At 34.3% G+C, this 16,266-nt stretch overlaps 2 protein-coding genes and 1 long non-coding RNA gene across 3 annotated transcripts; all 3 read left to right on the top strand.

Moving 5' to 3' along the window:
* The first annotated feature begins 444 nt into the window (after positions 1 to 444).
* LOC106108624 (ankyrin repeat and zinc finger domain-containing protein 1-like) lies at positions 445 to 6,096 on the top strand. Its single transcript, XM_013289877.1, has 11 exons — positions 445 to 730; positions 967 to 1,176; positions 2,264 to 2,427; positions 2,575 to 2,853; positions 3,028 to 3,250; positions 3,337 to 3,463; positions 3,556 to 3,865; positions 3,964 to 4,124; positions 4,659 to 4,797; positions 5,389 to 5,541; positions 5,866 to 6,096. The coding sequence occupies exons 1-11, from the start codon at positions 607 to 609 to the stop codon at positions 6,004 to 6,006; spliced, it is 2,031 nt and encodes a 676-aa protein (XP_013145331.1). The 5' UTR covers positions 445 to 606; the 3' UTR covers positions 6,007 to 6,096.
* Positions 6,097 to 8,644: 2,548 nt separating this feature from the next.
* LOC106108416 (immunoglobulin superfamily member 10-like) lies at positions 8,645 to 15,068 on the top strand. Its single transcript, XM_013289580.1, has 12 exons — positions 8,645 to 8,699; positions 11,200 to 11,321; positions 12,168 to 12,317; positions 12,386 to 12,569; positions 12,643 to 12,837; positions 13,476 to 13,670; positions 13,762 to 13,833; positions 14,048 to 14,168; positions 14,356 to 14,499; positions 14,588 to 14,772; positions 14,847 to 15,002; positions 15,049 to 15,068. Exons 1-12 carry the CDS (start codon positions 8,645 to 8,647, stop codon positions 15,066 to 15,068), a joined length of 1,599 nt encoding a protein of 532 aa, XP_013145034.1.
* A 294-nt stretch (positions 15,069 to 15,362) lies between these two features.
* Positions 15,363 to 15,938, top strand: LOC106108514. The gene is made up of 3 exons (XR_001225946.1): positions 15,363 to 15,455; positions 15,526 to 15,559; positions 15,783 to 15,938. It is a non-coding gene; the product is annotated as an uncharacterized LOC106108514 (long non-coding RNA).
* The last annotated feature ends 328 nt before the right edge of the window (positions 15,939 to 16,266 follow it).

Here is a 16,266-nt window from a genome sequence, read left to right as displayed (position 1 = left end):
AGTAGCTTTAGTTTGTGATTTGAAATTTATTTCATTTATTTGTGTAATGGCAGTTTTATCGTGATAATCCCTCGTTTAGCAGATGATATTATATAACATATTGATGCTGTGGTTATGATGATAAATTGTTAATTACTACTGTGCCAATATTAAGATAATATTGTACCTGATTTTTGTTATTTTTATATCGGTAGAATTCAAAAACAAAAGTTAGCATTTTGTATTAAACTGTTTTAGATGTTTATTTTTATTGGCCGATTGTAATCATTGGTGTCCAATGTTCCTAATTTGTGTTAAAACTTTAATATTTCAATTTAAATAGCATTAAACAGGTTTACGAGCTTTTGTTATTAAAATAATAAAACAATCAAGGCTATTTAATTCTAGTTATCATTATATAGCAACACCCCTAAACTTCCAAATTGCCAACTTTTGACAGTCGCTGTCAGAAATATTTAAGGTTATGTTTGTGTAATACAATTTGACTTTTTAAATTATTGCACAATATTATTTTTATTGTTCAAAAGTGTAATAGAGAATAGTTGTGTGAACGTTCTAAAACAATTTTTTTTTCACGTAGAATGTAAACCAAATTGTTGAATAAATATGGCTAATAAAACAGAACTAGTAAAACCTCATATCGTTAGAGTTTATGAATTAGACGCCTTCGAAAGGTTACTTCGAGGTATAAGAGTGCCAGCATGTATGATAACTGAGTCACACGTAGTTGGTAAGTTACATTTTATTAGAAATTTATAAATGGAGGGAAAATGTACAAGTAAATAGAATCTTTTAAAATGCCTTATTGGTTAAAATATTACATATCCAGAATATGTTAAGTTCTTAGAGGAAAAACTTTAAACAAATTAACATGAAACATAGTTAACACCATTAAATAAATTAAGAAGAAATTTAAAACTTGTTTATGTTTTATCATCCCTTTTTTACTATTAAATTCCTTAACAGTGGATGAACAAAGTGTCCTTAAGCGCCTCAACGCTTTGACCATCGGAGGTCCTTCTGATGGTAACTGCTGCTCATGTTGCGGTGTGGGACCATTTGCCACAAGAGCAAAGCAGACAGCTCATTACAAAGACCATTGGCACACTTATAATTTAAAAAGGAAACTCTTTGGTAAACCAGCATTAACTCTGGGACAATTTAATTCTAGACAAGGTAAGTAATCTATACTAATAATATAAATAACTCAAAAACTACTGGGCTGATTTCAAAAATTCTTTATCATTGGAAAGGCAATTTATCTGTGAGTAACGTAGTCTATATCTTTTATTATTTTTTTATTTAACACAGATGAAGTTGCGAGAAACAGTTAGTCATATATGAATTCACATCTTTCTTATATATTCATATCCTAATAGTTCTCTGTGATTGAGTTCTCTTAGTTTTATTGTTTAAATAAAAATATAACATATTTTCTCAGTAGCTAACTTCATAAATATTGTAATAATAATTATTTTTCTTTCATACCTATAAAACTATAGTCAATAAAATTTGTACCATATAATTTAACTTTATAAAAATAAACATGTTTTATGGAGTATCTAAAAATATAAAGTTATCAACTTGCCCTTCTCCCTTATGGAGGGTCGGCACAGTATGTGCTCTTCCATACATCTCTATCAGCCGTCATATCTGAATCCACTCCCTTCTTAAGCATATCCTCTTTTACACAATCCATCCATACTTTCTTTAGTCTTCCTCTACCTTCTAAAAATATTAATTAATATCCAATATTAAAATTGTATGATGTTTGACAATCCCGTTTGTATGAATGAGGAATGAGATATATTATACATTGATTTTTAGTTGTTTAATATTGTCCTGCCATTTTCCTAGGAGTGGTACAGTATGCAGTAAGCTTCCATACAACTATCAGGCATCATATTTGAAATCACTCCCTTCCTATACATGTCCTTATTCACTTGACACTCTTCATACTCTCCCGGTCTACCCCTACCTGTGTACTCAGATTTAGTAAATTGTTTAGTAATTTCTTGTTTATGGCTTCCAAATAGTAAGTGTTGATGAATTAAAACACGCTTAAATAGGAAGTACAAACTAATATTACATAGATTAATATACAAGATAGAATATGTGTGCTTTATGTCAGCCATAAGCGGAAGAGATTGAATGACAGTGACCGTGTTGCCATTCAAACTACAAATATTTATCCGCTATGGACTTTGGGTAATATCGAGTTATGCTTATATTCCAATAGTAAGGATATGTCTTTGTGATACAGATGATAACTCAAGTGTTTCTGGAAGTGACTCAGAAGGTGATGATGGTGGGACCAATCCAGCTAGTGATCTGTTTGCAGCTGCCACTAGGCACTGTAAAGCATTCTTTACTAATCGTTATGGACAGGTCTTCTGTGTTTACAGATGTGTTCTGCACCATAAAAAGGTATGTATCAAAAGAAAAAAAAATATATCATTAGGCCTTCCACTGTCTTATATGTTACAGTGGGTTTAGGTCCATAGTGGCGGATTCTGTCAAAATTGTAACATGTTTTGTAAAATAAAAAAAAAAATAAACCTACACCTAAATTAGGAGGAGCTGTCAACAGACGGGGATGGTCAACATTGGGTGGATCGTTGCACCCGTCTTTCTATCCCAGGGTTCCAACGTTGGGCAGTGCTTATGGTATCTGGTGGCCATTTTGCGGGTGCCATATTTTCTGGTGGCGTAGTAGTGTTACATAAAACGCACCACTCTTACGTGACCCGCCGAGGTCAAGGACAGGCGCAGGTCAATAGAGACAACCATGGCAATGCTCCGAGATCGGCAGGAGCTAGTTTAAGAAGATACAATCAGGCACAGTTTTTAGAGGTATTCGCTTTCTTCTATTTGTTTCATTGTATTTTATCATATTTCTAACAAAATTCTTTTACGACGTCCTTCAATGCTGCCAACAAAACGTTCACGAAGGCGTCAATGATTGCACAAAGCGTATCTTTCGTTCCTTTTAAGAAAGATATATTTTTAGCACTGTCTATCTTTTAGCACGTCCAAGAGATCGTAGGAAGCTGGGCGGAAGATCTAAAAGGTTGCTCGTGCATTCTGTACCGTGCGGTAGGCTCGATGAACCAAGCCGCGCTTTTCGGGAAAAATTCTCCGTTAAGTAGAGATGATTTTCGTGTGAGGGCATTACCGTTTCCCACAAAGAAGCCCAGTTTTAAAGAAGTTAAGAGAGTACACGAGACTTTAGCAAGCTTTGAAGTTTATGGTGAGATAGGAAATTTTAAATTATTATAAATCAATTCACGTTGATTGTGGCTGTTATAAATTTAGGGAAACTTAAATTTATTGTAGATTCTATGGAGCTCTTCCAAAAAGCATTGATCGCCTCGACAACTAAACCGTCCAAACAGTCGGGTACCGACGAAAGTAAGAAGGTGCAAAAGAGTCCTAGCAAGACTTTTAATCGAGCTAAATCCAGGTAATTGCTTCGCTTTTGCTTTAAGTATTCGATTTTCTAAACCATATTCATATAGAAATCATTCTTAAAAGTAAGTATTCCTTTTGTAATAGGGAACGTCCAGCTCGAGAGTTACCAACTCAGTTAATATCAAGCGAAGATGAGGGACCTTGTTTCATCGACCTTGAGACACCACTAGATTGGATCAAAACACTCTCAGAACAGAGCAGTCTTGGTATACTAACGAATTCTAGAAAAGATCTGATCAATGACACCGCGATAGCAAGTTGTAGAAGTTCTGAAAGTCAAGATGATTTACCAGAGCATAAAGAACAAGTAAGAAAGAAGAAGAACAAAAAGAAGCCAGAGGAAAGTAGGCCGACTAAAAAGGGTCAGCCTAAAATTCCAGCGAATGTTCAAAAGGTAGAATGTCAGAGTTTGAGAACAAATTGTCAATAAAAGTTACTTTTTAGACAATTCGGGGTAACTTTAGATTTTCTAAAGGAATATTTTAATTTTAGATGTGGAAACTAATTGAAGACAATGATTTTACATCTCTGGAGACTATAATTGAAACGTGGGAAGGTGATGATTTAGAAGCAGCTTGTAATACTCAAGACCCCTCCGATGGTAACACCGCGCTACACAAAGCCGCCATTGCTGCTAAGGGAGATATGGTCACGTGAGTATAAATAAAGAAATCGCTCCATATTTTACTTGTAACCGACAGCGCGGCAACCAAAAGTACACTATTTAAAAAGAACCAAAACAACTTTATTCAATTATATACATATTTACAATATTATTCTGCAAAACTAAATCAATTTCATATTGCCCGTTATACTCATCTCCCGCTTCTTTTGTTTTCACTGTCTTTTTAATAATGAAGTACCCAAAAGTTCATACTTCTTGTCACCCAAAGAGGTTGTATTTTGCACCGAACATTCATACATTTCATCTTTACTAATATTATAAAAAGGAAAGTTTTGTCTTTTTGTATGCATTGGTATAACTCGAACTACTGGGCCGATTTTAAAAATTCTTACATCGTTTGAAAGGTAGTTTAATCAAGGAGTAATATAGGCTACGTTTTTTTTATTATTTTTTTAAAGGAATTGAAGTCGCGGGGAACTAGGAAGATAAAATGAAAAGTATGAAGTAAACTACCTCATTAGTAGTTGGTATCGATTAAATTCATTTGATTTTTTTCTTGTAGGCAAATTCTGACAGCGGGCGGTGATCCTTGCGTTAAGAACCATCAGCTGCAAACTCCTTACGCTGCGGCTCATAGTGATATCAGAGTTTTATTCAGACTTTTCCAAGGACAGTTTCCTGACAGATATAACTATAATAAGGTAAAATTGAGCCTAATTTAAGTCCCTTTCTCTTTACCACCCTTTTCTTATAAGGAGAGGATGGGAAGGGAAAGTGGATTTGACGGTGGAGGAGATGCATAGGAAGGGGAAATATCCTCTTTATGTGCGTCTCCTCCATCGGATAAGGGTAGGCAACGCATCTGCAATTGCGGATGTCTATGGGCAGCGGTCGCTTCGCCATTTTGGCGGATTCAGGTGGCCGCTTGCTCGTTTGCTTATTATAAAAAAAAAAATTTTTTCTAAGATTCTAATTTCTTTCTCCAGCAGTATCTCCAATTTTTTGCTAAATCCATTGATTTTCTTTTTAATTGAAAATAGATTTTCTTCAATCCTAAGTCATTACTTACGGTAGAATATTAAAACGACATTTAAATTTGTAATTCCAAATTCTACTAAAGTGACGTCTATCAGATTGTAAGCGTTGCTTAGGCGAATTGTTCCGCAGTCGTTTCAGTATACGGCCGTGAATCTCATGCAAAGGATCTTAGTATAATGACTTCACATGTATCTTATAATTTCCTGAACGTAATAAAAATAAATCAATTATTTTATCTTTTATTTTGTATTTAGTCACAAATCCCAGGACCTGTCACTCTGGAGCAGCTGGAACAGGAAAAAGAGAAGAAAGCACAGCAGAAGAAGTTGAAAAGGCAACGAAACAAAGTGAAACAGGTAGAGAAGATCAAAACTAACAAATATTTGCAGCTAACGGATGCGGAAAAGGTTTGTTCACATTTCAATTTAAATTAAATTGCTTTACAGATTTTTTTAAAATGTGTATCTGTGCCAAATTTCATTAATATCCGATAAGTTATTTTGGAGATTTATAGTAAAAAAATATCCATACATACATACATACAAACTTTCACATTTTCATTAGTATAAAGTATATGTTTGTGACGGTTGATTTAGCACCCATCATTAATATCTTTAGGTGTTCAAAATTAGTTTTTTTTTTATTTAACTTAGGTTTAAAAATTCGCTTAACTTCCATTTATACCTTGGTGATTTGGACAACACTAGTTTAAAATCTTCTATTCCATATAGATAAGACTGGACGAGCCTCGTTGCTTCCTCTGCGCGAATCGTCTTCCAAAACCGCCGTTCGAATATGACAAGTTCAAATTTTGCTCCATACGCTGTTTGCAAAACCATAGGAATGTAAGACCGCTGCATATGAGTGCGTAACATTGGATATACAACCTTATTCTCAAGGACATAAAGTTCATTCTGTACATGATTTTTGGACTAATAAACTGGATTGAATTTAACTGTTTGTCATTGAATTTTTTATTAAATTGTTTCGAAAGATTAAGTTAAGACATTCTTCACATTCTAAATATAGTTTTTGATATAAAAAATCCTAAAAAAAATCTGTTTATTGTAAAATTTCATACGTGTTTATGTTCACATGAATAACTTTGATAAGTCAATTTCTGAGTACCTTTGATACGTTTATAATAATACTAGCTTTTGTTTGTGACTGTCCGCGCAAAAGTAAAAAGAAATGAATAATGAATAAAGCCTATGTATGACAGAACAGTGATTTTTTAAGTCTTGAGTTTTTTCGTTACATAAAAATACTTATGTCTTTTAATAATAACATAGATTGTTATTTAATTTCTTTCACATAATATGACAGATTGATATTTTTTGATAAAAGAAACCCACGAATGCTCTGTATAAAATATTCTTATTTTGAATGACACTGAAATCAAAAGTGTCAAACTTAATTTATTTTGAAAGGCTAAATTATCTTTTTCATTAGTACTTAATTCTACAAATCAATATGTGGATGTTTTTATATGTTAGCAAATTATAGTTTTTTATTAATAATATATATGGGCAAAAATAACATAGGTAATTTGGGGATATTTTATATTATCTACTAATCTGTTAAAGTAGTCATCATCCACTTGGCCTTATCCCTTACGGAGGGTCGGCACAGTATGTGCTGCTCTTCCATACATCTCTAGCAGACATCATATGTGAATCCACTCCGTTCTTAAGCATATCCTCTTTCACACAATCCATCCGTACTTTCTTCGGTCTTCCTCTACCTTTGTAGCCATCCACATTCAATCTTAACACTTTCTGGTTTATGTCCCCATTTGATCGCATAACATGTCCATACCACGCTAACCTTTTGCTTCTCAATTCCTCCACCACTGGCGCTACTTTCAAACTTCCTATAATGTAATCTGTTAAAGTATTGTAGTAAATATAAATATGTTGTCGATGAATAGGAAGTTTTTTAATAGTTTTCATCTAAGTATTATTTTTAATTTATTATTCACATTTAACCTTTAGTTCTTACAAATAATACAACGAAATAACATGTCTGAACATAATGTTCGTGTAAAGTATATGATGAATTTTTTACCTCATTTCACTCTACGTCACTGTTTGTAAGGGCAGCCATACACGGACTCGTTAAAACAGTTGCACACTCTGTATGATCGCATGAAACTGAACCAAATACTTGCAGTCCATGTAAGTTGGCCTTAATGTGTACAAGTGCATGAACGAACGCATTAAAACTGACAATTCAAGTGCTCTTATGTAGTACGGTGTGTTTCAATAAATATTTTTAACACTATTGAATTTTATTTCTTGTCATTCCTTTAGTTTAAGGGCCTGTCCCACCACTGGCTCAGATAGCTTAAGAATGACGTCACTGTTAGATAAGAGAACAAAATTCGATATTTCCATCACATGTTATACACGTTGGATTGTCTTCAGACAATTTACAATTTCGTGGGACAGGCCTATATCTTATAAACTGGTGAATATTTGTTTTCTGCTATATTTTTAAATAAATAAAGTTATAGTATGGTATACTTTAGCTTTACCTATGTTAAAACTAGTGACACTTCATGTCAATATCATAAAAAGTTAGTTCAAAACTACTATAGACTGACAAGTTATTTGACCCGGTGGGCATAAGTGAAACTAAATTATGATACCTCACTGGCGCCCTCCTTTTGTCATTTTTTATGTTCAAATAGATTTAAAAAAAAATCAGACAGAACCAACCAATAGCAACTATTTTTGTTTGCATCGTCAGTTGAAACTGTACCGACTCACTGCACGTCAATTTTTACGTGCTTGAAACTTGACTTGTTTTCTTAATTTGTCAGACTTAAGGCTATAATGGAATTTGCCTGAAGTGTTTTGAAATAATTTCTTAAAAAAGATACATCTTTTTCAACTAGCTTTCGCCTGCCACTCTGTCCGCGTTGAATTAAAGAAAAGAAAAGAAAAGTAAGTAATGTGTTCTTCCAGATTATTCTCTACGTCTATATCAAATTTCATCGATATCCGTTCAGCCGTTAAGGCTACAAGCTACTAACATCCGTCCATTTAAACTTTCGTATTTATAATGTTAGTAAGATAAACTCATAACACAAAAAAAAAACAATGGAATATGGTCACTGACCTAGCAATCGTATTTTTGTATTTCCATTTTTAAAAAAGATTTTCTTTTCAAACGACCGAACACAATCACATCCATACAAGCGTATACGTTGCAGTAGTGTTGTTAATCTGAAAGTGAAATAAAAAATTCTACAGATTAAAACTTTCCAACAATTTAATCTGTAGTTACGTCATTTCTAAAGGGGAAATAGTTAACATAAAAAATATGTCATAAGGCGCATAACGTTGCAGAGCTTTTACCGGCAGTCGTTGGCCTAACGCCTACCATTACGGAAGGTTTTATCGTTGCTTAACAAAGTTCAGTAACTCTGTGTTTATAAAAAGTGATAAAATAATTTCATGCTAGATAAAGTAAATATAAAAGAGTAAAAAGCAACGGAACACCAACATGGGTACACGAATTATTCAGTTAGCAATTTCATTCATGGTTACAGTTGAAGTCGGTGAGTATACTTTCCGTTAATTATTTGCTTGAATTAACTATAATTATGAGTTGTTGACTAACGTTAGTGGTTCACCTTAGTAGGGCAGACGGTCATATTTTATTTTTCATTGCTAATTTGAAACATTTTCAAGCGTATTCATTTCACTTATTATATCCAACTTTCGCACGCGACTCCGTCCGTGCGAAATAAAAAAAAAACAAAAGCAAGTAGCACATGTGTTATTCCAGACTATCCTCTACAAATTTGATTAAAATCCCTTCAGCCGTATAGGTTACAAACTTTAACAAACATCTATCCATCTAAACTTTCGCATTTATAACATTAGTAAGATGGTGTCACGGGTTTGTGAATAGGAGCTCTCTGACGACTTCAACAGAAATGAATATAATACAAAACCTATCTAAATGGTTTTACGTTTGTAACTCTGCAATCACAGACTTAAAACAATCATGTTTAACATCAATTTAAACACTGAAACATTCCAAAACAAAATCACAGATAATATAACAAAGTACAGTCGTGGAAACTGGCGGTCACCATCTTAAAAGCTACAATCGTTTGAAGATTTAGAAACGAGACTTGGAACAAAAATCAAAACAACGCATCTTATAAATGTGACTGTACAAAAAAGTCGGCTAGTTTGCATATCCCTTCGTTTACAGCACTCACTGCTATCCAATTAGTTATTTGTAAGAAGAGGCGTTTTTTGTCTCGTTGCGTTGAATAAAGCAATTTTTCCTAAAGTCGAACACCGTGAATTTCCTCAAATGTACATATAATTTCTTCCGTTCCATTGAATTCGATTATACCACTGACTACACATGACAGGTTACATGTATATTTTCAAGTAATATTTTTAAGGAAACGAAGATAGGAAAAATAGCTTTATAGTCATAATAGCCAATCCTCTCATGTGGACACAACATAAATTTTCAGTAAAAATGTTCTCATTATTTCAATCCCATATTCCCAGTGTTCTAGGCCGCGGCTTCATTATTTTTCGATATTAATCACATTGAAAGGCAAAATAATCAGCACACACTTCTAGAGTACAACTTGAAAAATGTTACGTTTTTTTAATTTCAAATCGACGCTTCGCAGTGGTATGACATCGTATTCCGAAAATATAGACAGAAATCATATTTAATTTTATGATTATAATCATTAGTAGTCAATCTATACTACATATCTATACTATTATAATATAGCGTAAACACACACTTTGTTGTCGCCCAAGATGTCAGCAATCACAGCATGTTTTCGAATAACTCTTTTTTTCATAAAGTGCACTATACTTACGTCACTCTTTAGGATATATATTTTAACGCCATTAAACTTAGAGGGTAAATATTTTGGATAAAAGAACCCTAATGTGGGAAAGAGACTAAAGTTGCTGCCAACATCAAGGAAGCAAGGTTGTCAGCATGTCATGTCATTTTGACATTTGTAATCGATAATTTGACAGATATAAACAATAAAGTAAACTTTCATGCGGATGAAGTCGCACGGGAACAGCTAGTATGTTAATAAATTGGGATTAAGTATAGTTTAAAAGAATTCATACAATATATTTCCTTGTCCTTTTTTTCTAATATAAAATCGTTTCGTGGAAACAACTTTTAAAAAGCGTCCTGTTAGTATTTTTTCGCTCGTCAAAATTGCACTAGGAGCTTGGTATGCATTGTTCTCGCTTCAGTAAAAGTGCATCCTAAATGCTGAAAGTTTAATTGAAAGCGAGCGCCCGAATCCTACTGACCTACTGAGATTTCTGCCCCACGCGTTTCGCTCAAAAATGATATTATAAAAAGGACAACGCTACAATATTTTGAATGAAAGCTGCTATTTATAATCCTCGAGAATTATTATCTTGAGTAAATCCAAAGAAAGGTATAGAAAAGAATGACTATTAAAATACTTACACGAATTTTATTAAATACTAGCTGTTCCCGTGCGACTTCATCCGCATGAAATTATGAAAATTTTATTTAATTGTTTACATGTGTCAAATTATCAATTACAACTGTCAAAATGACATGACATGATGACAACCTTGCTTCCTTGATGTTGGCAGCAACTTATGGTAAGTTGCTGCCAACATCAAGGAAGCAACTCTTTCCCACATCAGGGTTTTTAGCCAAAATAATTACCCCCTATGTTTAATGACGTTAAAATATATAGCCTAAAGCGTGACGCAAGTGTAGGGCTTTTTATTAAAAAAAAGACTTTTCAAAAATATGCTGTAATTGCTGACGTCTTGGGCAACAAAGAAGTGTGTGTTTACAATTTATTATAGTAGTATAGATGTTCAATGTTATTTTAATAGGACACGACTCTTATAAAAATATCCGTAGACTAGGACATTCCTCACAAAATAATTGTTGTGAAATATAAAAAAATGTAAAGAATAGACTCGACGACGTCGAATTAACTAATATCAAAAGAATTCAGGCCTGACTCCATTCTATAAGAAAATGTTCCATTTTTAAATATTATTCAGGTGGCTTGCAACGGTTCGCAGAAGAACCTTCTTATACGGAAGTAAATCCGGGAGAAGATGCATTGCTGAAATGTCAAATATCAGACAAGAGAGGTATCTGTTCATGGCAAAAAGATAACAAGGTAACGGGCCTTTAAAAAGTTCTATATATTAAAACAAGTAATTTGAGTACAATAAAACATTTTAACGTACAGAAATTACTTATTACAATGGAATGTTCTGTTATTAGTCACGGAGTTTAGATACTCCTATAGACACCGAAACTCAAGTTTTATTGACTTTTCATTACCCCCAAAACGTTATACCGCAGACCTTCGAGCTAGTCAGACAGCCTTGTGTCTGCTCTCAGTAATTATGATATTTGCCGCTAATGCAAATATTTGCTCTTAAAACAAAAGCAAATTTAATATTCTAACTACGTAGATGCCTTCTGTGCTGACATTCATATCAAGTGAATTGCTTCAGGCTCAAGACAAGTGTTAGCATTACTGCAGTTCATTAGAGAATTGCTTATTTGGGAAATTACATAAATAACTGATATATGTATTCATTACTAAATAGATAGATAGAGTATAATTCTATTAGTCGTGTGAATGATAGGTGACTTTACCAGATTATTTAATTAACTCAAATGTCAAGTTGCACGACGAACTTTAAAGTCGTAACAAACTTTACAGACGTTCCAAGTTACCCACCATCCTATTTGATAACGTGATCCGATTATTACGTCGAGTTCCCCGTTTGCTACGTTACGCATATTCACGGACTCTCGCCTTCAATTTCATAACGAGCAACCCAAGTCCTTTTGTCGGCGTCGCGAGCTCAGAATGTCCTTATTATCTGTATGTGCTATTCGCACACGGTTTATACCAATTTATATATAAGGCTTTCTGATCTCTCTTTCATATGCTACGCATATATTAGTTATAAACCAAAAGTATTCCTTGTGTAATCACTTTGTTTTCCAGCCAGTTGGTATGTATCGTGGAAAGTACGAGTGGGCGACCCCTCGAATAGCCATGGCCACTGACTGCTCGCTTCGCATACGATCGGCAAAGCTGCACATTGATGACGGACAGTGGCGATGCCAGGTCACTGCTAGCAACTATAACATGAAGGTTATTACTATTTAAGAGTCGTAGACTCAAGACACACTATGCTCTCTATAACTTCCATTTGATTTCAGGATGCACTTTCAAGTCAACCAGCCATACTCGCCGTGCGTGTTGCTCCACAGATACCAAGAATTTATTACAATGGCTCCCGTGTTCTTTCGGATCAAAATATCGCTCTAGCTGCTGGGTTGAAAGCAACCATCTTTTGCGAAGTTAGATATGGAAACCCACCTGCTTACATTGAATGGTTATTAGGTGAAATATTAAAGAAATTAAATAAAAGTGTAGACCAAGAAAGTATCACGTCGTAATTATGAACGTCTTTCAGAAAAGGGACGGGTTATAGCATGGAGTCAAACAAACACGTCAGAAGTAAACCAGCCTCGTCTTTGGAAAGCGCGCGCTATGTTAGATATGGTCCCCAACAGAGCCACTCACCGCAAGCAACTAGTCTGTCGAGCACATCATCCTTCTTACCCGCCACCATACTATAAAGATGCGTATATTACGTTAGACGTTAAATGTTAGTATTTTTTTTTTATTACACTCAATGAAATATTCACAATTCGTATCTTATTCAAATGTTAAACTGTCAATAAAATACTTTTATCTCTTCAAGTTTAATTTTGTTTTTAACTCCTAGAGGAAAACATACTAAAATCGTCCACCCACACAATGAGATGTTATAGCAACTGTCAGAAGTTTTCAGCAAAAACTTAAAACACTAAACAGCCTAAATAATGACTACATAGTTCATTGCAATCAGTGAAACCATCATCATCATCCACTTGCCCTTATCCCTTACGGAGGGTCGGCACAGTATGTGCTGCTCTTCCATAAATCTCCGTCATATCTGAATCCTCCTTTATCAAGCATATCCTCTTTCACACAATTTATCCATACTTTCTTTGGTTTTCCTCTACCTTTGTAGCCATCCACATTTAATCTTAACACTTTCTGGTTTATGTTCCCATCGTTTCGTCGCATAACATGTCCATACCACGCTAATCTTTTGCTTCTCAATTTCTCCACCATTAGCACTACTTTCAAACTTCCTCTAATGTACACATTCTTAACTTTATCCATTCTTGTCATACCACACATCCATCAGTGAAACCTTGGTGAATAAATTACTATTTCAAATCAGTATAATCATTACAGTCATTCCAGTTGCTTCAATCGTGGGAGCGGATGCTGAAGGACTGTCGACTCTAGAAGAAGGTTTAAGTTCTTTGACATTATATTGCAAAGGAGATGGGAATCCTAAACCCAATGTATGGTGGACAAAAGACGGTCAAAGAATAATCACTGACGGTCCTAATCTTGTAATTGTGACTGTAACAAGAAATGACTCAGGTATTAAAACTATTGTACAAAATTGATTTAAAACATTAACATACTTCAAATGTTTCAAAGTTTTAAGAAGATCAAAATATTTTTTTTTCAGGTATTTACAAATGTTTAGCTAAAAACGCTATGGGTAAATCAGATTCTGTTAAAATCGAAATAGACGTTAAATGTAAGTAAAATTTTTATCATTCATGACTTCGATAATATTTATGCAAACGTGATACTTAAATCCCGCACTCAGAGTATAACTAATTGTTACTTAAATATTCCCTTGGCCACGTTACACTAGTAAATTATCTCTTCCTGGCCAAATAAATGTCTGTCTAGAGTCAGAGCGTATTTTCCACTGTTCATAGCCTTTTGGTATGATTTCTGTCTTTTAGTCCCTCCACGAATAACTTGGGTCGGTCCTCGTTTATTGGTTAATGCGAAACTGCATTCACAAGTTAACCTGGAGTGCAAGGCCGATGGTAACCCAGCTCCATCTTACCAATGGTATCACTGGTAAGTCAATCGACTAACAATAGTGCTGCTGTTTTTTCATTACCATGAACCTAGGATCGAAATAATTTTTAAAGAAGCAAAGGAGTTTCACCTACTTCTCTTTCAAATAATTCTTTACAATTTCATTCATATGCACTTTATAAGTTCGAGTTACCAAGATAGCAATTGATGTTTTATTATTTTTCAGTCCCAAATCATTAGCTACGAAGAATGTTTGTTCAGACGGATATTTAATATCATCTGCATCTAAACTTCAGTTACTTAACGTGACTTACTCTAAACGGGGAAAATTTGTTTGTATCGCTAGAAATTATATCGGAGGTGAGGAAAGGTAAGGCAATTTATACATAACCATACTCTTCAACGTTCAACAATAACATGAGAAAATGAATACAATTAAACTATTGGTCCATTTATAGAATTCACAAATCCAAAGCAATTACTCTGAACGTACTTGGACCGCCAATTGGTAAAGACATCAGAACAGCTGACGGCTGGCAAGGCAGTACAGGAAACATACAAGCGACAGTATGCTGCGACCCGTCACCAACTATGGCTTATTGGTTCTGGGGTAAATTCCGATTGGATATTCCTTCAGAAATTGGTAAAGTATTAACTTAAAGAACACCTTGTAACAAATTAAATGAAGTTAAATTTTATTATTTACTTTTCTTATAGATCGATATAAAGCTTTTCAAAAAGAAGGCATAGATGATTGTTACCAGTACATTCTATCAATACAGAATGTTCAATCTTCGGATGCGGGAGATTACGTGTTGCGCGTCGGAAACGACAAAGGATTTTCATCTCATACTGTATCCTTTAAAGTGCACGGTAAGTCTTCATTGGTGAACTTAATTTACAAACATTGTTTTTGAAGACTGTATCAGGTTGTTTTAAATCATTAGTAAATATTAAAAATTTAGATTTCCTCCTGATACTAAAAAAATAAAAGTATGTAATCTGTTTCATTGTGACCACCTGAATCTAAAGGCTTTAGTGGTTTTAAATTCCGCTCGTTCATCATCTCCCTTATCTTATCCTACTCCCGTAGTTTCGGCGCACCGAGTTTTCATCCTCCAAATAACTCTACCATCCATTTGTCATCATTCTTAATTATGTCACCTCGTTGTTCAATTTATATTCTTCCGTGTTGTCTGTGTTTAATCTAACATGTTTTGTTATCTTTAGAGACAACTAACGTGGCACCTCTTATTGCCGCGGCGCTGGTCATAGCAGCATTTCTTGTGCTACTTTGCCTCATAATGCGCTGTCGTCGGAAGAGAGGTGAGTCTTGTGACGTCATATTTTACTAGTGTGAAAATAATTTAATGATTAAATTTCTTTCTTTTTGCAGATACCATAGATTACAAAATTACTAAGCTTGACAGGTACCTTGTTTCCACATACCTATTTTATTGCCTTTTTACCACATTTAGTCATTGAATAATTAAAAAATACATAATGTATAATTAACGCATCTGCAAATGTCTATAGCCAGCGGTCGCTTCTTCTTTGACTAATTGTTTTTTTGCTACTTTATCTTAAAAAAAATCTTTTAAACTGTCTTTTAACTAATCTTTGGTGAAAGATTATATATTTCATTCAATCAAGGTACGCAGAAGTACTACACGCAAGCACAGCGTGCAGTCACCGAAGTCCAGTAATGCATATAGCCAGACGCAATAAAGTAGAAGGCACAGAGGAGAATTTCTACAGCTCACCAATAGCGTTACAAACACGACAACCTAGAATCACATTACAGTAATTTAGGAAAGGTAAATATGTACACAAATCATTTGATTTTAATACAACCCAATAGAAGAGCATCTGCAGACTACAGAGTATAACGGCCAATAATTTGATCGCATAGGGCTGTCAAAATTTTTTTTATAAAAGGAAATTTATACTCTTACTAATTAATATGCGGTTCATACTTAAACAGAACAGTTTGTCAGCACTTAAACTGGCAATGAACTGGCCAAATGTGAACCGAGCATAAGCGCCCGACTGGCGATACCCGACATGCGAGGGTTTTATACAACTTTGTACGCCAATACTACATGACTGGGTTTAAAGCATGGTGATGATGGTAATC

The sequence above is a fragment of the Papilio polytes genome, unplaced genomic scaffold (assembly GCF_000836215.1).
Source record: "Papilio polytes unplaced genomic scaffold, Ppol_1.0 DF821511.1, whole genome shotgun sequence".
NCBI lineage: Eukaryota > Metazoa > Arthropoda > Insecta > Lepidoptera > Papilionidae > Papilio > Papilio polytes.
This window is presented reverse-complemented; position numbering and strand designations above follow the sequence as displayed.